Genomic DNA, 26,615 nt, shown 5'->3' on the forward strand with positions numbered 1-26,615 from the left:
TTCTTTATTAACATCAGCTCATGTAATATGTAACATATTACTTTAAATGCGTATCTGCAATTAACGAAATAACTCACTTTGTGTTAATTAATTATGAACTTAGGCATGTAGTCTAAAAAAATAATTGAAACCATCTGACGTTGTTTTTCTTTCAACGCTCACATCAACATACAGTACAGATTTATAAATGATTCCTTTCATGACCGGAAAACATAAAAATTAGTGTGAGGATAATACATTCTAGTTCAATATTTATTAACAGCGGGGAAAATATTTGTGATAAGATGATAAATAATGGCAACAGAAGTATACCGATGTTCACACGTTATAAATTGATTGAGATAAAACAAATCCAGTTTACAAAGTAAAACCGATGGAAACACATCAACTATATATAAGAGGAAAACAAAGGAGCAACAGGAACATTGAAGTGCAACAAAAACAAACGCCAACATACATAGAAACGAACTATTTCATAACTACTGCCATATTCCTGACTTGGTGCAGGACATTTTAGGAAAAACATTGTGGGTTGAACCTGGTTTTACGGCGATCCAAAACTTCCGCTTATATGAAAATGTTATAACATATGCTAATATGATAATACTACGTGATAGAATACAACAGAAACACACGCAAGAACACTCACCACAGAGAAACGCATAAATGATATAATAGTCAACACAGAAAACAACGTACATCTTCCATCAACGACGATTTAATTTGAATACCACCATTGGTATCGATGGGTAGATACATGGTTGTTCAACTGTAAGCAACACAGTTTTCGTGCATTGACAGGGCGAGATCATGTAAATGCTATGCTGAATGTATCTATCCCATCGAATCAAACAAAGGATACCACAAAGACAGTGAAGCCTATCTCTTAACGAGGGTCATCGTGAACAATTTATTATCCTCTTATGGTTGACGTGCTTCCTTCGGTTTTAGTTTGAAACCCGCATTTTATTTCGATTAATCAAATGATGAATATTAAACAGCGGTATATTACTGGTGCCTTTATTTATTAGGTCCGCAAACTAATTTTATGGTTCATTCATTTACGTATCCGTTGTTACAACAGTTGACGAGATTAAAAAGATGGAGGATTTAGTTGATAAAATGTTTTAACAGATCAATATATTCATATTACGAACATTTCTATTTATTTTCAAGGGTGTTGTATGAATGCGTGTTTATTTTTTTGTGAAAAATAAAAGGTTCATTGTAGATATTTCATATACTTGTATGTTCTGTTTAATTTGATCGCAACTTTCTTAGACTCGGGTCAATTAAGAGTTTATTGAATACGAACCTCTTTATTAACGAAGACTCCATGTTGACTGTTAAAGTAATTCAAGTCCGATGGTCGCCAGCCTCTGGCATGCACTAAACAACTTGATTTTTGAAATGAAAAATGTTGAACTGCCTTTGAATATTAAGATTATTCTATTTGGTATCTACGAAAATTTTAAATTGAATTTTGTTAAAAATAAGATTATTCTGCTTACAAAATACTATATTTACCTTACAAAATTACAAGAAGTTTTGTTAATTTAAAGGCTTTAATAAAAAACTATTTACAAAAACACTTGAATTCGAAAATTACATTTTATTTAAAAACCTCTCTGTAGAGGAATATAACATTTACGAGTACCTGGCCCTTATTATAGAATAAATAATAAATGTCGAATATTGATTGAAACCCCACAAATATACATTGCAGGAACAAATTAGATTCCATTGTTATTACCAGTAGATTATTATTCATTTTAAACACATCGTTGCACCATTATATATTCAACTATTGTTTTATTATTTAATACTTCCTTTGTGTGAATATGCCATTCTGTATATCTTTGTTCATAGATGTTGTGCTAGTCTGTTTGTTACAAACAATAAAGAAAATTCATTATAAAAAAAGTAATTCAAGTCATAATAAATTATACGTAGAGTGACCGTATTAAAAATGGCCGACGTTACCAAATGCAACCTCAAAGTACTAAACATGCTGAAATCATTCATTATTGAAAGGCATTACAAAACAAGCTTTCCAACACAAATATCTTTTACATGATAATTTCAATTTCTATTTTGGATTCAAAATCTAATACCAGGAAAGGCAATAAACCGTACGCATAATAGTTTAATTATAAACACGATCTTTTAATTATTTTTTTCCAGCTGAACCAATATCTGGGATCAATGGTCCTGCAATTTTAAACCTGAAAATAAAAAAAATAAATAGTTCTTATTCCTTTTTTTTGTCAATTCTTTTCTTATATGCAGAACACATATTTTTAAATCTCAGTCCTGCGAAAGAAAGAAAAAAAACATTATGTTCGCGTTACATTTCAAAAGCAGACATCATGTCGCATGACAAGTTCCAGTATATTAGATTTCCCGACCTTAAATGGTCAGTTTAAATAAAAAAAAAGTAAAGTGTTTTTTTAATATACTATGTGTAAAAAATGTTGAAATATCCGAAAGTATAAAAAATAGGGTTCTTATTTTGGCTTTCTTTCAACATCACACATAACGTATATTTGTTGTAGGTCTTTGTTCGAGTTTTGATCATTCTCAGATCTATATAAATTACCCTGCTTCACAAATGTAGTTTTGCAGACGATTACATGAACCATCATTCCAGTGATAACCATGTGGACCATACAAATGTAAACAGTCTTCGTCATGGTGTGAATCGTTTGGTTCACCCGGATGCCAGTCTGTGAAGGTAAAGTTCTTGCCACTGGTTACCCATTTCCAATGTCCTTCAACTTCATCTTTGCCACCTAACCAGAAATCTGTCGAAAATGAAAAAAAAAAAATAAAAAAAATAAAAAAAATACTTAAAAAAATTGCCCACCCGATATTTTTCCCTGTACCAATAGGAGTTGAATCTTTTGCCTATAAATGCAATTAGTAAAAATAAACCTTTTTTCTAATCCTTCTAATTTGTCTCAGAACATGATAATCTTCTGCAACAAAGTTACTATAATAAAATTGTCACCTCAGTTCGTCCTTATCTTTGTATCCCATCACATGTATTATTAGCAAGCAAAATCATCAATTGACCTTCAACAAAGTCAATCAAGTTTAGTATATACCGGTAGATCGATGTTTTTTCTTTGAGCGTGAATTGCATAATGGTCGTAATTTAGTAAAAGATCGGAGAAGAAGCAAAATGGTAAAAAGTTAATACCTTTTTTTCTTATAATTTGCTTTCTTTTACTCATTTGATTATAGGGGTTTTAAAGAAAACATAATTATTTTACTTATGAACTATTAGGCATCTTTTGGTTGCAAAGTACATATTGACAACATAAATACAGGTACATACCTTTACCCGTCTGTTTTGCCAAGGTTTCTAGGTAGTCTGACTCATCTTTTGTCTCTAACTCAGCCAAATAACCTCCATCATATGCCTGACAAATATCCTGCAAGAAAACATTATGGTCCTTCGGATTAATACTTGAAAATCTGATATTTGTTAAATTCATTAAAAAACTTCTTGTTCCTTCTTTTCTAAATAATACCATAACAATTTGGTGATAGCAAATACAATTCTTGTGTATTGAAATTTGAAATTTATTTAAAAAAGAATGGACACTGAATATTCTGAGTAGACACTGAAATTTTCCAACAATGTTAGTACGTGTTTTGTTTTATTAATCAGCATTAAAGGATTAAACTACTTTTTTTCTAGAGATTATAGATGTGTTAACCGGGCTGATTAACTCACAAACTGAATTCGGACTTTTATGTTAAGTTTGTGAGTAAGAGCACCGGTTTACACATCAATAACCTCTAGAAAAATGTGTTTAATCCTTATAATTCTTTAGCCAAATATTTGCGATTTTTAATTAACCGTTTTTATGTTTAATGGCTACTATATTAACCATCAATTGCTCAATTGAAATTTCGAAACTAAGGAGTTGGCCGCTATATTGACTTTCTGAAATCCATAAATGTTCGATACATGCAACAGCATCTAAAATAAAATAGCACCTATCCCAAACACTTCATTTTAATGAGACATTATTCTCATTTGAAGCGTACCATTAACGAAATAATCTTTGGCTTTCAAGTTTTCATTAGTATGACGTCGTTTTTTGCACTGATGAAATTCGCTAAATTATTCATGAAATTTCGCGGAATTCTTTTTGAATTTTATTTCTGTACATTTTCAATGGTTTAATGTATTATTCACACGAATATCAAACTAAAAGAATAAAATAAGCATGCCATTTTGTAGTTAACAAACAGTTATCGATGTCAAAACACAAATATTAACACATATTCCATATTTTGAAATGCTATAGTCTGTTTCAAAAATGTACTTTTTTACGAAAACGGTTTCATTTAAAACTGTTGTTCAAAATTCACCGTAGTAGTTATATATTGGATTGGTTTTGTTATCAATATAATCAGTACTTGATGATATATAAAGAATCATTGGAGAAAGTGGGCATTATCTTCAGTCCCTTTTTAACAGAACCGCATTTACTCAAAAAAACTGATTTTTTTTCTTCACATTTTTCGACTGGGGTCACCTCCGATAAAAAATTCTGAAAATTCAGAAAGTAAAGCCAGAACGGTTTGAAGATAATTTATTTGTGGCATATATATTTGTGCATCTAACGCACTATGAATTGCACGATACAAGAAAGTATTAAATACCGTATAGGTTACAATACACCATTAGATTTTATGGGCGCAGCCATTTTATGAGCATAACATGGTATTCAGAATTAAGAGTATGGCGAATCCTGATTGGTCGATATGTGCTCCCGTTATTTTTTATTTTTAGAGACTTCGTGCACTCTGCTTTATACAAAAGGCAAAATAAAAATTATTCCGTAGCCCTAAAAGCACTGAGATGACTTTTCAACGCTAGGACAAGACCCGTATTTTTAAGGGCAAAATTGATAGGCATGGGAGATAAGTACAAAATACGCTAAGAAAAGCAACGCGACCCTATATTTTTTAGACCAAAAAATACTGTCCTAATAACTTTTCTTTGATTCTAGCAAGGTTTCGTTAAGAAAATCAACTTTCTAAAGTCTATATCTCGAAAAAGGCTACCATTGTCGCCTATGGGGAAATTAATTGTTTATTTCAATCTATACAGCATCGACATTTCTTTATAATAGTACTCAAAAAGTGTCAAAAACAGTAATTTTACTTGACATTTGATGTGAAACGGTATTTTTTGGTGACAAATGAAATATTGATTATCTAGTTTTTAAGCTATAGTCTGTTTCATATTGGTATTGCATTTTACCTTAGAAACAAGGGTGGGCTCGACTTTTGACTTACTGTGGAACGAATATGTCATTTTCTGAAGTTCTGCTGATTTGTTTGAATAGAGCAAGTACACGTATAGAGTTTGTGAATATAAATCGATTTTTAAACATAACAATCTCGACCCAAGTGCTGTTATCGAAATTACCAAATTCAGCGAAAATGTACGGAAATGATCTCCTTCGAACATTGAAATGTTCACACGAATATCAAACTAAAAGAATAAAATAAGCATGCCATTTTGTAGTTAACAAACAGTTATCGATGTCAAAACACAAATATTAACACATATTCCATATTTTGAAATGCTATAGTCTGTTTCAAAAATGTACTTTTTTACGAAAACGGTTTCATTTAAAACTGTTGTTCAAAATTCACCGTAGTAGTTATATATTGGATTGGTTTTGTTATCAATATAATCAGTACTTGATGATATATAAAGAATCATTGGAGAAAGTGGGCATTATCTTCAGTCCCTTTTTAACAGAACCGCATTTACTCAAAAAAACTGATTTTTTTTCTTCACATTTTTCGACTGGGGTCACCTCCGATAAAAAATTCTGAAAATTCAGAAAGTAAAGCCAGAACGGTTTGAAGATAATTTATTTGTGGCATATATATTTGTGCATCTAACGCACTATGAATTGCACGATACAAGAAAGTATTAAATACCGTATACAGCATCGACATTTCTTTATAATAGTACTCAAAAAGTGTCAAAAACAGTAATTTTACTTGACATTTGATGTGAAACGGTATTTTTTGGTGACAAATGAAATATTGATTATCTAGTTTTTAAGCTATAGTCTGTTTCATATTGGTATTGCATTTTACCTTAGAAACAAGGGTGGGCTCGACTTTTGACTTACTGTGGAACGAATATGTCATTTTCTGAAGTTCTGCTGATTTGTTTGAATAGAGCAAGTACACGTATAGAGTTTGTGAATATAAATCGATTTTTAAACATAACAATCTCGACCCAAGTGCTGTTATCGAAATTACCAAATTCAGCGAAAATGTACGGAAATGATCTCCTTCGAACATTGAAATGTTCACACGAATATCAAACTAAAAGAATAAAATAAGCATGCCATTTTGTAGTTAACAAACAGTTATCGATGTCAAAACACAAATATTAACACATATTCCATATTTTGAAATGCTATAGTCTGTTTCAAAAATGTACTTTTTTACGAAAACGGTTTCATTTAAAACTGTTGTTCAAAATTCACCGTAGTAGTTATATATTGGATTGGTTTTGTTATCAATATAATCAGTACTTGATGATATATAAAGAATCATTGGAGAAAGTGGGCATTATCTTCAGTCCCTTTTTAACAGAACCGCATTTACTCAAAAAAACTGATTTTTTTTCTTCACATTTTTCGACTGGGGTCACCTCCGATAAAAAATTCTGAAAATTCAGAAAGTAAAGCCAGAACGGTTTGAAGATAATTTATTTGTGGCATATATATTTGTGCATCTAACGCACTATGAATTGCACGATACAAGAAAGTATTAAATACCGTATAGGTTACAATACACCATTAGATTTTATGGGCGCAGCCATTTTATGAGCATAACATGGTATTCAGAATTAAGAGTATGGCGAATCCTGATTGGTCGATATGTGCTCCCGTTATTTTTTATTTTTAGAGACTTCGTGCACTCTGCTTTATACAAAAGGCAAAATAAAAATTATTCCGTAGCCCTAAAAGCACTGAGATGACTTTTCAACGCTAGGACAAGACCCGTATTTTTAAGGGCAAAATTGATAGGCATGGGAGATAAGTACAAAATACGCTAAGAAAAGCAACGCGACCCTATATTTTTTAGACCAAAAAATACTGTCCTAATAACTTTTCTTTGATTCTAGCAAGGTTTCGTTAAGAAAATCAACTTTCTAAAGTCTATATCTCGAAAAAGGCTACCATTGTCGCCTATGGGGAAATTAATTGTTTATTTCAATCTATACAGCATCGACATTTCTTTATAATAGTACTCAAAAAGTGTCAAAAACAGTAATTTTACTTGACATTTGATGTGAAACGGTATTTTTTGGTGACAAATGAAATATTGATTATCTAGTTTTTAAGCTATAGTCTGTTTCATATTGGTATTGCATTTTACCTTAGAAACAAGGGTGGGCTCGACTTTTGACTTACTGTGGAACGAATATGTCATTTTCTGAAGTTCTGCTGATTTGTTTGAATAGAGCAAGTACACGTATAGAGTTTGTGAATATAAATCGATTTTTAAACATAACAATCTCGACCCAAGTGCTGTTATCGAAATTACCAAATTCAGCGAAAATGTACGGAAATGATCTCCTTCGAACATTGAAATGTTCACACGAATATCAAACTAAAAGAATAAAATAAGCATGCCATTTTGTAGTTAACAAACAGTTATCGATGTCAAAACACAAATATTAACACATATTCCATATTTTGAAATGCTATAGTCTGTTTCAAAAATGTACTTTTTTACGAAAACGGTTTCATTTAAAACTGTTGTTCAAAATTCACCGTAGTAGTTATATATTGGATTGGTTTTGTTATCAATATAATCAGTACTTGATGATATATAAAGAATCATTGGAGAAAGTGGGCATTATCTTCAGTCCCTTTTTAACAGAACCGCATTTACTCAAAAAAACTGATTTTTTTTCTTCACATTTTTCGACTGGGGTCACCTCCGATAAAAAATTCTGAAAATTCAGAAAGTAAAGCCAGAACGGTTTGAAGATAATTTATTTGTGGCATATATATTTGTGCATCTAACGCACTATGAATTGCACGATACAAGAAAGTATTAAATACCGTATACAGCATCGACATTTCTTTATAATAGTACTCAAAAAGTGTCAAAAACAGTAATTTTACTTGACATTTGATGTGAAACGGTATTTTTTGGTGACAAATGAAATATTGATTATCTAGTTTTTAAGCTATAGTCTGTTTCATATTGGTATTGCATTTTACCTTAGAAACAAGGGTGGGCTCGACTTTTGACTTACTGTGGAACGAATATGTCATTTTCTGAAGTTCTGCTGATTTGTTTGAATAGAGCAAGTACACGTATAGAGTTTGTGAATATAAATCGATTTTTAAACATAACAATCTCGACCCAAGTGCTGTTATCGAAATTACCAAATTCAGCGAAAATGTACGGAAATGATCTCCTTCGAACATTGAAATGTTCACACGAATATCAAACTAAAAGAATAAAATAAGCATGCCATTTTGTAGTTAACAAACAGTTATCGATGTCAAAACACAAATATTAACACATATTCCATATTTTGAAATGCTATAGTCTGTTTCAAAAATGTACTTTTTTACGAAAACGGTTTCATTTAAAACTGTTGTTCAAAATTCACCGTAGTAGTTATATATTGGATTGGTTTTGTTATCAATATAATCAGTACTTGATGATATATAAAGAATCATTGGAGAAAGTGGGCATTATCTTCAGTCCCTTTTTAACAGAACCGCATTTACTCAAAAAAACTGATTTTTTTTCTTCACATTTTTCGACTGGGGTCACCTCCGATAAAAAATTCTGAAAATTCAGAAAGTAAAGCCAGAACGGTTTGAAGATAATTTATTTGTGGCATATATATTTGTGCATCTAACGCACTATGAATTGCACGATACAAGAAAGTATTAAATACCGTATACAGCATCGACATTTCTTTATAATAGTACTCAAAAAGTGTCAAAAACAGTAATTTTACTTGACATTTGATGTGAAACGGTATTTTTTGGTGACAAATGAAATATTGATTATCTAGTTTTTAAGCTATAGTCTGTTTCATATTGGTATTGCATTTTACCTTAGAAACAAGGGTGGGCTCGACTTTTGACTTACTGTGGAACGAATATGTCATTTTCTGAAGTTCTGCTGATTTGTTTGAATAGAGCAAGTACACGTATAGAGTTTGTGAATATAAATCGATTTTTAAACATAACAATCTCGACCCAAGTGCTGTTATCGAAATTACCAAATTCAGCGAAAATGTACGGAAATGATCTCCTTCGAACATTGAAATGTTCACACGAATATCAAACTAAAAGAATAAAATAAGCATGCCATTTTGTAGTTAACAAACAGTTATCGATGTCAAAACACAAATATTAACACATATTCCATATTTTGAAATGCTATAGTCTGTTTCAAAAATGTACTTTTTTACAAAAACGGTTTCATTTAAAACTGTTGTTCAAAATTCACCGTAGTAGTTATATATTGGATTGGTTTTGTTATCAATATAATCAGTACTTGATGATATATAAAGAATCATTGGAGAAAGTGGGCATTATCTTCAGTCCCTTTTTAACAGAACCGCATTTACTCAAAAAAACTGATTTTTTTTCTTCACATTTTTCGACTGGGGTCACCTCCGATAAAAAATTCTGAAAATTCAGAAAGTAAAGCCAGAACGGTTTGAAGATAATTTATTTGTGGCATATATATTTGTGCATCTAACGCACTATGAATTGCACGATACAAGAAAGTATTAAATACCGTATAGGTTACAATACACCATTAGATTTTATGGGCGCAGCCATTTTATGAGCATAACATGGTATTCAGAATTAAGAGTATGGCGAATCCTGATTGGTCGATATGTGCTCCCGTTATTTTTTATTTTTAGAGACTTCGTGCACTCTGCTTTATACAAAAGGCAAAATAAAAATTATTCCGTAGCCCTAAAAGCACTGAGATGACTTTTCAACGCTAGGACAAGACCCGTATTTTTAAGGGCAAAATTGATAGGCATGGGAGATAAGTACAAAATACGCTAAGAAAAGCAACGCGACCCTATATTTTTTAGACCAAAAAATACTGTCCTAATAACTTTTCTTTGATTCTAGCAAGGTTTCGTTAAGAAAATCAACTTTCTAAAGTCTATATCTCGAAAAAGGCTACCATTGTCGCCTATGGGGAAATTAATTGTTTATTTCAATCTATACAGCATCGACATTTCTTTATAATAGTACTCAAAAAGTGTCAAAAACAGTAATTTTACTTGACATTTGATGTGAAACGGTATTTTTTGGTGACAAATGAAATATTGATTATCTAGTTTTTAAGCTATAGTCTGTTTCATATTGGTATTGCATTTTACCTTAGAAACAAGGGTGGGCTCGACTTTTGACTTACTGTGGAACGAATATGTCATTTTCTGAAGTTCTGCTGATTTGTTTGAATAGAGCAAGTACACGTATAGAGTTTGTGAATATAAATCGATTTTTAAACATAACAATCTCGACCCAAGTGCTGTTATCGAAATTACCAAATTCAGCGAAAATGTACGGAAATGATCTCCTTCGAACATTGAAATGTTCACACGAATATCAAACTAAAAGAATAAAATAAGCATGCCATTTTGTAGTTAACAAACAGTTATCGATGTCAAAACACAAATATTAACACATATTCCATATTTTGAAATGCTATAGTCTGTTTCAAAAATGTACTTTTTTACGAAAACGGTTTCATTTAAAACTGTTGTTCAAAATTCACCGTAGTAGTTATATATTGGATTGGTTTTGTTATCAATATAATCAGTACTTGATGATATATAAAGAATCATTGGAGAAAGTGGGCATTATCTTCAGTCCCTTTTTAACAGAACCGCATTTACTCAAAAAAACTGATTTTTTTTCTTCACATTTTTCGACTGGGGTCACCTCCGATAAAAAATTCTGAAAATTCAGAAAGTAAAGCCAGAACGGTTTGAAGATAATTTATTTGTGGCATATATATTTGTGCATCTAACGCACTATGAATTGCACGATACAAGAAAGTATTAAATACCGTATAGGTTACAATACACCATTAGATTTTATGGGCGCAGCCATTTTATGAGCATAACATGGTATTCAGAATTAAGAGTATGGCGAATCCTGATTGGTCGATATGTGCTCCCGTTATTTTTTATTTTTAGAGACTTCGTGCACTCTGCTTTATACAAAAGGCAAAATAAAAATTATTCCGTAGCCCTAAAAGCACTGAGATGACTTTTCAACGCTAGGACAAGACCCGTATTTTTAAGGGCAAAATTGATAGGCATGGGAGATAAGTACAAAATACGCTAAGAAAAGCAACGCGACCCTATATTTTTTAGACCAAAAAATACTGTCCTAATAACTTTTCTTTGATTCTAGCAAGGTTTCGTTAAGAAAATCAACTTTCTAAAGTCTATATCTCGAAAAAGGCTACCATTGTCGCCTATGGGGAAATTAATTGTTTATTTCAATCTATACAGCATCGACATTTCTTTATAATAGTACTCAAAAAGTGTCAAAAACAGTAATTTTACTTGACATTTGATGTGAAACGGTATTTTTTGGTGACAAATGAAATATTGATTATCTAGTTTTTAAGCTATAGTCTGTTTCATATTGGTATTGCATTTTACCTTAGAAACAAGGGTGGGCTCGACTTTTGACTTACTGTGGAACGAATATGTCATTTTCTGAAGTTCTGCTGATTTGTTTGAATAGAGCAAGTACACGTATAGAGTTTGTGAATATAAATCGATTTTTAAACATAACAATCTCGACCCAAGTGCTGTTATCGAAATTACCAAATTCAGCGAAAATGTACGGAAATGATCTCCTTCGAACATTGAAATGTTCACACGAATATCAAACTAAAAGAATAAAATAAGCATGCCATTTTGTAGTTAACAAACAGTTATCGATGTCAAAACACAAATATTAACACATATTCCATATTTTGAAATGCTATAGTCTGTTTCAAAAATGTACTTTTTTACGAAAACGGTTTCATTTAAAACTGTTGTTCAAAATTCACCGTAGTAGTTATATATTGGATTGGTTTTGTTATCAATATAATCAGTACTTGATGATATATAAAGAATCATTGGAGAAAGTGGGCATTATCTTCAGTCCCTTTTTAACAGAACCGCATTTACTCAAAAAAACTGATTTTTTTTCTTCACATTTTTCGACTGGGGTCACCTCCGATAAAAAATTCTGAAAATTCAGAAAGTAAAGCCAGAACGGTTTGAAGATAATTTATTTGTGGCATATATATTTGTGCATCTAACGCACTATGAATTGCACGATACAAGAAAGTATTAAATACCGTATAGGTTACAATACACCATTAGATTTTATGGGCGCAGCCATTTTATGAGCATAACATGGTATTCAGAATTAAGAGTATGGCGAATCCTGATTGGTCGATATGTGCTCCCGTTATTTTTTATTTTTAGAGACTTCGTGCACTCTGCTTTATACAAAAGGCAAAATAAAAATTATTCCGTAGCCCTAAAAGCACTGAGATGACTTTTCAACGCTAGGACAAGACCCGTATTTTTAAGGGCAAAATTGATAGGCATGGGAGATAAGTACAAAATACGCTAAGAAAAGCAACGCGACCCTATATTTTTTAGACCAAAAAATACTGTCCTAATAACTTTTCTTTGATTCTAGCAAGGTTTCGTTAAGAAAATCAACTTTCTAAAGTCTATATCTCGAAAAAGGCTACCATTGTCGCCTATGGGGAAATTAATTGTTTATTTCAATCTATACAGCATCGACATTTCTTTATAATAGTACTCAAAAAGTGTCAAAAACAGTAATTTTACTTGACATTTGATGTGAAACGGTATTTTTTGGTGACAAATGAAATATTGATTATCTAGTTTTTAAGCTATAGTCTGTTTCATATTGGTATTGCATTTTACCTTAGAAACAAGGGTGGGCTCGACTTTTGACTTACTGTGGAACGAATATGTCATTTTCTGAAGTTCTGCTGATTTGTTTGAATAGAGCAAGTACACGTATAGAGTTTGTGAATATAAATCGATTTTTAAACATAACAATCTCGACCCAAGTGCTGTTATCGAAATTACCAAATTCAGCGAAAATGTACGGAAATGATCTCCTTCGAACATTGAAATGTTCACACGAATATCAAACTAAAAGAATAAAATAAGCATGCCATTTTGTAGTTAACAAACAGTTATCGATGTCAAAACACAAATATTAACACATATTCCATATTTTGAAATGCTATAGTCTGTTTCAAAAATGTACTTTTTTACGAAAACGGTTTCATTTAAAACTGTTGTTCAAAATTCACCGTAGTAGTTATATATTGGATTGGTTTTGTTATCAATATAATCAGTACTTGATGATATATAAAGAATCATTGGAGAAAGTGGGCATTATCTTCAGTCCCTTTTTAACAGAACCGCATTTACTCAAAAAAACTGATTTTTTTTCTTCACATTTTTCGACTGGGGTCACCTCCGATAAAAAATTCTGAAAATTCAGAAAGTAAAGCCAGAACGGTTTGAAGATAATTTATTTGTGGCATATATATTTGTGCATCTAACGCACTATGAATTGCACGATACAAGAAAGTATTAAATACCGTATACAGCATCGACATTTCTTTATAATAGTACTCAAAAAGTGTCAAAAACAGTAATTTTACTTGACATTTGATGTGAAACGGTATTTTTTGGTGACAAATGAAATATTGATTATCTAGTTTTTAAGCTATAGTCTGTTTCATATTGGTATTGCATTTTACCTTAGAAACAAGGGTGGGCTCGACTTTTGACTTACTGTGGAACGAATATGTCATTTTCTGAAGTTCTGCTGATTTGTTTGAATAGAGCAAGTACACGTATAGAGTTTGTGAATATAAATCGATTTTTAAACATAACAATCTCGACCCAAGTGCTGTTATCGAAATTACCAAATTCAGCGAAAATGTACGGAAATGATCTCCTTCGAACATTGAAATGTTCACACGAATATCAAACTAAAAGAATAAAATAAGCATGCCATTTTGTAGTTAACAAACAGTTATCGATGTCAAAACACAAATATTAACACATATTCCATATTTTGAAATGCTATAGTCTGTTTCAAAAATGTACTTTTTTACGAAAACGGTTTCATTTAAAACTGTTGTTCAAAATTCACCGTAGTAGTTATATATTGGATTGGTTTTGTTATCAATATAATCAGTACTTGATGATATATAAAGAATCATTGGAGAAAGTGGGCATTATCTTCAGTCCCTTTTTAACAGAACCGCATTTACTCAAAAAAACTGATTTTTTTTCTTCACATTTTTCGACTGGGGTCACCTCCGATAAAAAATTCTGAAAATTCAGAAAGTAAAGCCAGAACGGTTTGAAGATAATTTATTTGTGGCATATATATTTGTGCATCTAACGCACTATGAATTGCACGATACAAGAAAGTATTAAATACCGTATAGGTTACAATACACCATTAGATTTTATGGGCGCAGCCATTTTATGAGCATAACATGGTATTCAGAATTAAGAGTATGGCGAATCCTGATTGGTCGATATGTGCTCCCGTTATTTTTTATTTTTAGAGACTTCGTGCACTCTGCTTTATACAAAAGGCAAAATAAAAATTATTCCGTAGCCCTAAAAGCACTGAGATGACTTTTCAACGCTAGGACAAGACCCGTATTTTTAAGGGCAAAATTGATAGGCATGGGAGATAAGTACAAAATACGCTAAGAAAAGCAACGCGACCCTATATTTTTTAGACCAAAAAATACTGTCCTAATAACTTTTCTTTGATTCTAGCAAGGTTTCGTTAAGAAAATCAACTTTCTAAAGTCTATATCTCGAAAAAGGCTACCATTGTCGCCTATGGGGAAATTAATTGTTTATTTCAATCTATACAGCATCGACATTTCTTTATAATAGTACTCAAAAAGTGTCAAAAACAGTAATTTTACTTGACATTTGATGTGAAACGGTATTTTTTGGTGACAAATGAAATATTGATTATCTAGTTTTTAAGCTATAGTCTGTTTCATATTGGTATTGCATTTTACCTTAGAAACAAGGGTGGGCTCGACTTTTGACTTACTGTGGAACGAATATGTCATTTTCTGAAGTTCTGCTGATTTGTTTGAATAGAGCAAGTACACGTATAGAGTTTGTGAATATAAATCGATTTTTAAACATAACAATCTCGACCCAAGTGCTGTTATCGAAATTACCAAATTCAGCGAAAATGTACGGAAATGATCTCCTTCGAACATTGAAATGTTCACACGAATATCAAACTAAAAGAATAAAATAAGCATGCCATTTTGTAGTTAACAAACAGTTATCGATGTCAAAACACAAATATTAACACATATTCCATATTTTGAAATGCTATAGTCTGTTTCAAAAATGTACTTTTTTACGAAAACGGTTTCATTTAAAACTGTTGTTCAAAATTCACCGTAGTAGTTATATATTGGATTGGTTTTGTTATCAATATAATCAGTACTTGATGATATATAAAGAATCATTGGAGAAAGTGGGCATTATCTTCAGTCCCTTTTTAACAGAACCGCATTTACTCAAAAAAACTGATTTTTTTTCTTCACATTTTTCGACTGGGGTCACCTCCGATAAAAAATTCTGAAAATTCAGAAAGTAAAGCCAGAACGGTTTGAAGATAATTTATTTGTGGCATATATATTTGTGCATCTAACGCACTATGAATTGCACGATACAAGAAAGTATTAAATACCGTATAGGTTACAATACACCATTAGATTTTATGGGCGCAGCCATTTTATGAGCATAACATGGTATTCAGAATTAAGAGTATGGCGAATCCTGATTGGTCGATATGTGCTCCCGTTATTTTTTATTTTTAGAGACTTCGTGCACTCTGCTTTATACAAAAGGCAAAATAAAAATTATTCCGTAGCCCTAAAAGCACTGAGATGACTTTTCAACGCTAGGACAAGACCCGTATTTTTAAGGGCAAAATTGATAGGCATGGGAGATAAGTACAAAATACGCTAAGAAAAGCAACGCGACCCTATATTTTTTAGACCAAAAAATACTGTCCTAATAACTTTTCTTTGATTCTAGCAAGGTTTCGTTAAGAAAATCAACTTTCTAAAGTCTATATCTCGAAAAAGGCTACCATTGTCGCCTATGGGGAAATTAATTGTTTATTTCAATCTATACAGCATCGACATTTCTTTATAATAGTACTCAAAAAGTGTCAAAAACAGTAATTTTACTTGACATTTGATGTGAAACGGTATTTTTTGGTGACAAATGAAATATTGATTATCTAGTTTTTAAGCTATAGTCTGTTTCATATTGGTATTGCATTTTACCTTAGAAACAAGGGTGGGCTCGACTTTTGACTTACTGTGGAACGAATATGTCATTTTCTGAAGTTCTGCTGATTTGTTTGAATAGAGCAAGTACACGTATAGAGTTTGTGAATATAAATCGATTTTTAAACATAACAATCTCGACCCAAGTGCTGTTATCGAAATTACCAAATTCAGCGAAAATGTACGGAAATGATCTCCTTCGAACATTGAAATGTTCACACGAATATCAAACTAAAAGAATAAAATAAGCATGCCATTTTGTAGTTAACAAACAGTTATCGATGTCAAAACACAAATATTAACACATATTCCATATTTTGAAATGCTATAGTCTGTTTCAAAAATGTACTTTTTTACGAAAACGGTTTCATTTAAAACTGTTGTTCAAAATTCACCGTAGTAGTTATATATTGGATTGGTTTTGTTATCAATATAATCAGTACTTGATGATATATAAAGAATCATTGGAGAAAGTGGGCATTATCTTCAGTCCCTTTTTAACAGAACCGCATTTACTCAAAAAAACTGATTTTTTTTCTTCACATTTTTCGACTGGGGTCACCTCCGATAAAAAATTCTGAAAATTCAGAAAGTAAAGCCAGAACGGTTTGAAGATAATTTATTTGTGGCATATATATTTGTGCATCTAACGCACTATGAATTGCACGATACAAGAAAGTATTAAATACCGTATACAGCATCGACATTTCTTTATAATAGTACTCAAAAAGTGTCAAAAACAGTAATTTTACTTGACATTTGATGTGAAACGGTATTTTTTGGTGACAAATGAAATATTGATTATCTAGTTTTTAAGCTATAGTCTGTTTCATATTGGTATTGCATTTTACCTTAGAAACAAGGGTGGGCTCGACTTTTGACTTACTGTGGAACGAATATGTCATTTTCTGAAGTTCTGCTGATTTGTTTGAATAGAGCAAGTACACGTATAGAGTTTGTGAATATAAATCGATTTTTAAACATAACAATCTCGACCCAAGTGCTGTTATCGAAATTACCAAATTCAGCGAAAATGTACGGAAATGATCTCCTTCGAACATTGAAATGTTCACACGAATATCAAACTAAAAGAATAAAATAAGCATGCCATTTTGTAGTTAACAAACAGTTATCGATGTCAAAACACAAATATTAACACATATTCCATATTTTGAAATGCTATAGTCTGTTTCAAAAATGTACTTTTTTACGAAAACGGTTTCATTTAAAACTGTTGTTCAAAATTCACCGTAGTAGTTATATATTGGATTGGTTTTGTTATCAATATAATCAGTACTTGATGATATATAAAGAATCATTGGAGAAAGTGGGCATTATCTTCAGTCCCTTTTTAACAGAACCGCATTTACTCAAAAAAACTGATTTTTTTTCTTCACATTTTTCGACTGGGGTCACCTCCGATAAAAAATTCTGAAAATTCAGAAAGTAAAGCCAGAACGGTTTGAAGATAATTTATTTGTGGCATATATATTTGTGCATCTAACGCACTATGAATTGCACGATACAAGAAAGTATTAAATACCGTATACAGCATCGACATTTCTTTATAATAGTACTCAAAAAGTGTCAAAAACAGTAATTTTACTTGACATTTGATGTGAAACGGTATTTTTTGGTGACAAATGAAATATTGATTATCTAGTTTTTAAGCTATAGTCTGTTTCATATTGGTATTGCATTTTACCTTAGAAACAAGGGTGGGCTCGACTTTTGACTTACTGTGGAACGAATATGTCATTTTCTGAAGTTCTGCTGATTTGTTTGAATAGAGCAAGTACACGTATAGAGTTTGTGAATATAAATCGATTTTTAAACATAACAATCTCGACCCAAGTGCTGTTATCGAAATTACCAAATTCAGCGAAAATGTACGGAAATGATCTCCTTCGAACATTGAAATGTTCACACGAATATCAAACTAAAAGAATAAAATAAGCATGCCATTTTGTAGTTAACAAACAGTTATCGATGTCAAAACACAAATATTAACACATATTCCATATTTTGAAATGCTATAGTCTGTTTCAAAAATGTACTTTTTTACGAAAACGGTTTCATTTAAAACTGTTGTTCAAAATTCACCGTAGTAGTTATATATTGGATTGGTTTTGTTATCAATATAATCAGTACTTGATGATATATAAAGAATCATTGGAGAAAGTGGGCATTATCTTCAGTCCCTTTTTAACAGAACCGCATTTACTCAAAAAAACTGATTTTTTTTCTTCACATTTTTCGACTGGGGTCACCTCCGATAAAAAATTCTGAAAATTCAGAAAGTAAAGCCAGAACGGTTTGAAGATAATTTATTTGTGGCATATATATTTGTGCATCTAACGCACTATGAATTGCACGATACAAGAAAGTATTAAATACCGTATACAGCATCGACATTTCTTTATAATAGTACTCAAAAAGTGTCAAAAACAGTAATTTTACTTGACATTTGATGTGAAACGGTATTTTTTGGTGACAAATGAAATATTGATTATCTAGTTTTTAAGCTATAGTCTGTTTCATATTGGTATTGCATTTTACCTTAGAAACAAGGGTGGGCTCGACTTTTGACTTACTGTGGAACGAATATGTCATTTTCTGAAGTTCTGCTGATTTGTTTGAATAGAGCAAGTACACGTATAGAGTTTGTGAATATAAATCGATTTTTAAACATAACAATCTCGACCCAAGTGCTGTTATCGAAATTACCAAATTCAGCGAAAATGTACGGAAATGATCTCCTTCGAACATTGAAATGTTCACACGAATATCAAACTAAAAGAATAAAATAAGCATGCCATTTTGTAGTTAACAAACAGTTATCGATGTCAAAACACAAATATTAACACATATTCCATATTTTGAAATGCTATAGTCTGTTTCAAAAATGTACTTTTTTACGAAAACGGTTTCATTTAAAACTGTTGTTCAAAATTCACCGTAGTAGTTATATATTGGATTGGTTTTGTTATCAATATAATCAGTACTTGATGATATATAAAGAATCATTGGAGAAAGTGGGCATTATCTTCAGTCCCTTTTTAACAGAACCGCATTTACTCAAAAAAACTGATTTTTTTTCTTCACATTTTTCGACTGGGGTCACCTCCGATAAAAAATTCTGAAAATTCAGAAAGTAAAGCCAGAACGGTTTGAAGATAATTTATTTGTGGCATATATATTTGTGCATCTAACGCACTATGAATTGCACGATACAAGAAAGTATTAAATACCGTATACAGCATCGACATTTCTTTATAATAGTACTCAAAAAGTGTCAAAAACAGTAATTTTACTTGACATTTGATGTGAAACGGTATTTTTTGGTGACAAATGAAATATTGATTATCTAGTTTTTAAGCTATAGTCTGTTTCATATTGGTATTGCATTTTACCTTAGAAACAAGGGTGGGCTCGACTTTTGACTTACTGTGGAACGAATATGTCATTTTCTGAAGTTCTGCTGATTTGTTTGAATAGAGCAAGTACACGTATAGAGTTTGTGAATATAAATCGATTTTTAAACATAACAATCTCGACCCAAGTGCTGTTATCGAAATTACCAAATTCAGCGAAAATGTACGGAAATGATCTCCTTCGAACATTGAAATGTTCACACGAATATCAAACTAAAAGAATAAAATAAGCATGCCATTTTGTAGTTAACAAACAGTTATCGATGTCAAAACACAAATATTAACACATATTCCATATTTTGAAATGCTATAGTCTGTTTCAAAAATGTACTTTTTTACGAAAACGGTTTCATTTAAAACTGTTGTTCAAAATTCACCGTAGTAGTTATATATTGGATTGGTTTTGTTATCAATATAATCAGTACTTGATGATATATAAAGAATCATTGGAGAAAGTGGGCATTATCTTCAGTCCCTTTTTAACAGAACCGCATTTACTCAAAAAAACTGATTTTTTTTCTTCACATTTTTCGACTGGGGTCACCTCCGATAAAAAATTCTGAAAATTCAGAAAGTAAAGCCAGAACGGTTTGAAGATAATTTATTTGTGGCATATATATTTGTGCATCTAACGCACTATGAATTGCACGATACAAGAAAGTATTAAATACCGTATAGGTTACAATACACCATTAGATTTTATGGGCGCAGCCATTTTATGAGCATAACATGGTATTCAGAATTAAGAGTATGGCGAATCCTGATTGGTCGATATGTGCTCCCGTTATTTTTTATTTTTAGAGACTTCGTGCACTCTGCTTTATACAAAAGGCAAAATAAAAATTATTCCGTAGCCCTAAAAGCACTGAGATGACTTTTCAACGCTAGGACAAGACCCGTATTTTTAAGGGCAAAATTGATAGGCATGGGAGATAAGTACAAAATACGCTAAGAAAAGCAACGCGACCCTATATTTTTTAGACCAAAAAATACTGTCCTAATAACTTTTCTTTGATTCTAGCAAGGTTTCGTTAAGAAAATCAACTTTCTAAAGTCTATATCTCGAAAAAGGCTACCATTGTCGCCTATGGGGAAATTAATTGTTTATTTCAATCTATACAGCATCGACATTTCTTTATAATAGTACTCAAAAAGTGTCAAAAACAGTAATTTTACTTGACATTTGATGTGAAACGGTATTTTTTGGTGACAAATGAAATATTGATTATCTAGTTTTTAAGCTATAGTCTGTTTCATATTGGTATTGCATTTTACCTTAGAAACAAGGGTGGGCTCGACTTTTGACTTACTGTGGAACGAATATGTCATTTTCTGAAGTTCTGCTGATTTGTTTGAATAGAGCAAGTACACGTATAGAGTTTGTGAATATAAATCGATTTTTAAACATAACAATCTCGACCCAAGTGCTGTTATCGAAATTACCAAATTCAGCGAAAATGTACGGAAATGATCTCCTTCGAACATTGAAATGTTCACACGAATATCAAACTAAAAGAATAAAATAAGCATGCCATTTTGTAGTTAACAAACAGTTATCGATGTCAAAACACAAATATTAACACATATTCCATATTTTGAAATGCTATAGTCTGTTTCAAAAATGTACTTTTTTACGAAAACGGTTTCATTTAAAACTGTTGTTCAAAATTCACCGTAGTAGTTATATATTGGATTGGTTTTGTTATCAATATAATCAGTACTTGATGATATATAAAGAATCATTGGAGAAAGTGGGCATTATCTTCAGTCCCTTTTTAACAGAACCGCATTTACTCAAAAAAACTGATTTTTTTTCTTCACATTTTTCGACTGGGGTCACCTCCGATAAAAAATTCTGAAAATTCAGAAAGTAAAGCCAGAACGGTTTGAAGATAATTTATTTGTGGCATATATATTTGTGCATCTAACGCACTATGAATTGCACGATACAAGAAAGTATTAAATACCGTATACAGCATCGACATTTCTTTATAATAGTACTCAAAAAGTGTCAAAAACAGTAATTTTACTTGACATTTGATGTGAAACGGTATTTTTTGGTGACAAATGAAATATTGATTATCTAGTTTTTAAGCTATAGTCTGTTTCATATTGGTATTGCATTTTACCTTAGAAACAAGGGTGGGCTCGACTTTTGACTTACTGTGGAACGAATATGTCATTTTCTGAAGTTCTGCTGATTTGTTTGAATAGAGCAAGTACACGTATAGAGTTTGTGAATATAAATCGATTTTTAAACATAACAATCTCGACCCAAGTGCTGTTATCGAAATTACCAAATTCAGCGAAAATGTACGGAAATGATCTCCTTCGAACATTGAAATGTTCACACGAATATCAAACTAAAAGAATAAAATAAGCATGCCATTTTGTAGTTAACAAACAGTTATCGATGTCAAAACACAAATATTAACACATATTCCATATTTTGAAATGCTATAGTCTGTTTCAAAAATGTACTTTTTTACGAAAACGGTTTCATTTAAAACTGTTGTTCAAAATTCACCGTAGTAGTTATATATTGGATTGGTTTTGTTATCAATATAATCAGTACTTGATGATATATAAAGAATCATTGGAGAAAGTGGGCATTATCTTCAGTCCCTTTTTAACAGAACCGCATTTACTCAAAAAAACTGATTTTTTTTCTTCACATTTTTCGACTGGGGTCACCTCCGATAAAAAATTCTGAAAATTCAGAAAGTAAAGCCAGAACGGTTTGAAGATAATTTATTTGTGGCATATATATTTGTGCATCTAACGCACTATGAATTGCACGATACAAGAAAGTATTAAATACCGTATAGGTTACAATACACCATTAGATTTTATGGGCGCAGCCATTTTATGAGCATAACATGGTATTCAGAATTAAGAGTATGGCGAATCCTGATTGGTCGATATGTGCTCCCGTTATTTTTTATTTTTAGAGACTTCGTGCACTCTGCTTTATACAAAAGGCAAAATAAAAATTATTCCGTAGCCCTAAAAGCACTGAGATGACTTTTCAACGCTAGGACAAGACCCGTATTTTTAAGGGCAAAATTGATAGGCATGGGAGATAAGTACAAAATACGCTAAGAAAAGCAACGCGACCCTATATTTTTTAGACCAAAAAATACTGTCCTAATAACTTTTCTTTGATTCTAGCAAGGTTTCGTTAAGAAAATCAACTTTCTAAAGTCTATATCTCGAAAAAGGCTACCATTGTCGCCTATGGGGAAATTAATTGTTTATTTCAATCTATACAGCATCGACATTTCTTTATAATAGTACTCAAAAAGTGTCAAAAACAGTAATTTTACTTGACATTTGATGTGAAACGGTATTTTTTGGTGACAAATGAAATATTGATTATCTAGTTTTTAAGCTATAGTCTGTTTCATATTGGTATTGCATTTTACCTTAGAAACAAGGGTGGGCTCGACTTTTGACTTACTGTGGAACGAATATGTCATTTTCTGAAGTTCTGCTGATTTGTTTGAATAGAGCAAGTACACGTATAGAGTTTGTGAATATAAATCGATTTTTAAACATAACAATCTCGACCCAAGTGCTGTTATCGAAATTACCAAATTCAGCGAAAATGTACGGAAATGATCTCCTTCGAACATTGAAATGTTCACACGAATATCAAACTAAAAGAATAAAATAAGCATGCCATTTTGTAGTTAACAAACAGTTATCGATGTCAAAACACAAATATTAACACATATTCCATATTTTGAAATGCTATAGTCTGTTTCAAAAATGTACTTTTTTACGAAAACGGTTTCATTTAAAACTGTTGTTCAAAATTCACCGTAGTAGTTATATATTGGATTGGTTTTGTTATCAATATAATCAGTACTTGATGATATATAAAGAATCATTGGAGAAAGTGGGCATTATCTTCAGTCCCTTTTTAACAGAACCGCATTTACTCAAAAAAACTGATTTTTTTTCTTCACATTTTTCGACTGGGGTCACCTCCGATAAAAAATTCTGAAAATTCAGAAAGTAAAGCCAGAACGGTTTGAAGATAATTTATTTGTGGCATATATATTTGTGCATCTAACGCACTATGAATTGCACGATACAAGAAAGTATTAAATACCGTATACAGCATCGACATTTCTTTATAATAGTACTCAAAAAGTGTCAAAAACAGTAATTTTACTTGACATTTGATGTGAAACGGTATTTTTTGGTGACAAATGAAATATTGATTATCTAGTTTTTAAGCTATAGTCTGTTTCATATTGGTATTGCATTTTACCTTAGAAACAAGGGTGGGCTCGACTTTTGACTTACTGTGGAACGAATATGTCATTTTCTGAAGTTCTGCTGATTTGTTTGAATAGAGCAAGTACACGTATAGAGTTTGTGAATATAAATCGATTTTTAAACATAACAATCTCGACCCAAGTGCTGTTATCGAAATTACCAAATTCAGCGAAAATGTACGGAAATGATCTCCTTCGAACATTGAAATGTTCACACGAATATCAAACTAAAAGAATAAAATAAGCATGCCATTTTGTAGTTAACAAACAGTTATCGATGTCAAAACACAAATATTAACACATATTCCATATTTTGAAATGCTATAGTCTGTTTCAAAAATGTACTTTTTTACGAAAACGGTTTCATTTAAAACTGTTGTTCAAAATTCACCGTAGTAGTTATATATTGGATTGGTTTTGTTATCAATATAATCAGTACTTGATGATATATAAAGAATCATTGGAGAAAGTGGGCATTATCTTCAGTCCCTTTTTAACAGAACCGCATTTACTCAAAAAAACTGATTTTTTTTCTTCACATTTTTCGACTGGGGTCACCTCCGATAAAAAATTCTGAAAATTCAGAAAGTAAAGCCAGAACGGTTTGAAGATAATTTATTTGTGGCATATATATTTGTGCATCTAACGCACTATGAATTGCACGATACAAGAAAGTATTAAATACCGTATAGGTTACAATACACCATTAGATTTTATGGGCGCAGCCATTTTATGAGCATAACATGGTATTCAGAATTAAGAGTATGGCGAATCCTGATTGGTCGATATGTGCTCCCGTTATTTTTTATTTTTAGAGACTTCGTGCACTCTGCTTTATACAAAAGGCAAAATAAAAATTATTCCGTAGCCCTAAAAGCACTGAGATGACTTTTCAACGCTAGGACAAGACCCGTATTTTTAAGGGCAAAATTGATAGGCATGGGAGATAAGTACAAAATACGCTAAGAAAAGCAACGCGACCCTATATTTTTTAGACCAAAAAATACTGTCCTAATAACTTTTCTTTGATTCTAGCAAGGTTTCGTTAAGAAAATCAACTTTCTAAAGTCTATATCTCGAAAAAGGCTACCATTGTCGCCTATGGGGAAATTAATTGTTTATTTCAATCTATACAGCATCGACATTTCTTTATAATAGTACTCAAAAAGTGTCAAAAACAGTAATTTTACTTGACATTTGATGTGAAACGGTATTTTTTGGTGACAAATGAAATATTGATTATCTAGTTTTTAAGCTATAGTCTGTTTCATATTGGTATTGCATTTTACCTTAGAAACAAGGGTGGGCTCGACTTTTGACTTACTGTGGAACGAATATGTCATTTTCTGAAGTTCTGCTGATTTGTTTGAATAGAGCAAGTACACGTATAGAGTTTGTGAATATAAATCGATTTTTAAACATAACAATCTCGACCCAAGTGCTGTTATCGAAATTACCAAATTCAGCGAAAATGTACGGAAATGATCTCCTTCGAACATTGAAATGTTCACACGAATATCAAACTAAAAGAATAAAATAAGCATGCCATTTTGTAGTTAACAAACAGTTATCGATGTCAAAACACAAATATTAACACATATTCCATATTTTGAAATGCTATAGTCTGTTTCAAAAATGTACTTTTTTACGAAAACGGTTTCATTTAAAACTGTTGTTCAAAATTCACCGTAGTAGTTATATATTGGATTGGTTTTGTTATCAATATAATCAGTACTTGATGATATATAAAGAATCATTGGAGAAAGTGGGCATTATCTTCAGTCCCTTTTTAACAGAACCGCATTTACTCAAAAAAACTGATTTTTTTTCTTCACATTTTTCGACTGGGGTCACCTCCGATAAAAAATTCTGAAAATTCAGAAAGTAAAGCCAGAACGGTTTGAAGATAATTTATTTGTGGCATATATATTTGTGCATCTAACGCACTATGAATTGCACGATACAAGAAAGTATTAAATACCGTATACAGCATCGACATTTCTTTATAATAGTACTCAAAAAGTGTCAAAAACAGTAATTTTACTTGACATTTGATGTGAAACGGTATTTTTTGGTGACAAATGAAATATTGATTATCTAGTTTTTAAGCTATAGTCTGTTTCATATTGGTATTGCATTTTACCTTAGAAACAAGGGTGGGCTCGACTTTTGACTTACTGTGGAACGAATATGTCATTTTCTGAAGTTCTGCTGATTTGTTTGAATAGAGCAAGTACACGTATAGAGTTTGTGAATATAAATCGATTTTTAAACATAACAATCTCGACCCAAGTGCTGTTATCGAAATTACCAAATTCAGCGAAAATGTACGGAAATGATCTCCTTCGAACATTGAAATGTTCACACGAATATCAAACTAAAAGAATAAAATAAGCATGCCATTTTGTAGTTAACA

General features: G+C 31.5%; 1 protein-coding gene across 1 annotated transcript; it reads right to left on the reverse strand.

The window, feature by feature from the left end:
- Positions 1 to 2,128: 2,128 nt before the first annotated feature.
- LOC139510782 (perlucin-like protein) lies at positions 2,129 to 3,539 on the reverse strand. Its single transcript, XM_071297312.1, has 3 exons — positions 3,341 to 3,539; positions 2,600 to 2,804; positions 2,129 to 2,225 (listed from the first exon to the last, which is right to left on the reverse strand). Exons 1-3 carry the CDS (start codon positions 3,537 to 3,539, stop codon positions 2,171 to 2,173), a joined length of 459 nt encoding a protein of 152 aa, XP_071153413.1. The 3' UTR covers positions 2,129 to 2,170.
- Positions 3,540 to 26,615: the final 23,076 nt, after the last annotated feature.

This window comes from Mytilus edulis, chromosome 2 (assembly GCF_963676685.1).
Source record: "Mytilus edulis chromosome 2, xbMytEdul2.2, whole genome shotgun sequence".
Lineage (NCBI taxonomy): Eukaryota > Metazoa > Mollusca > Bivalvia > Mytilida > Mytilidae > Mytilus > Mytilus edulis.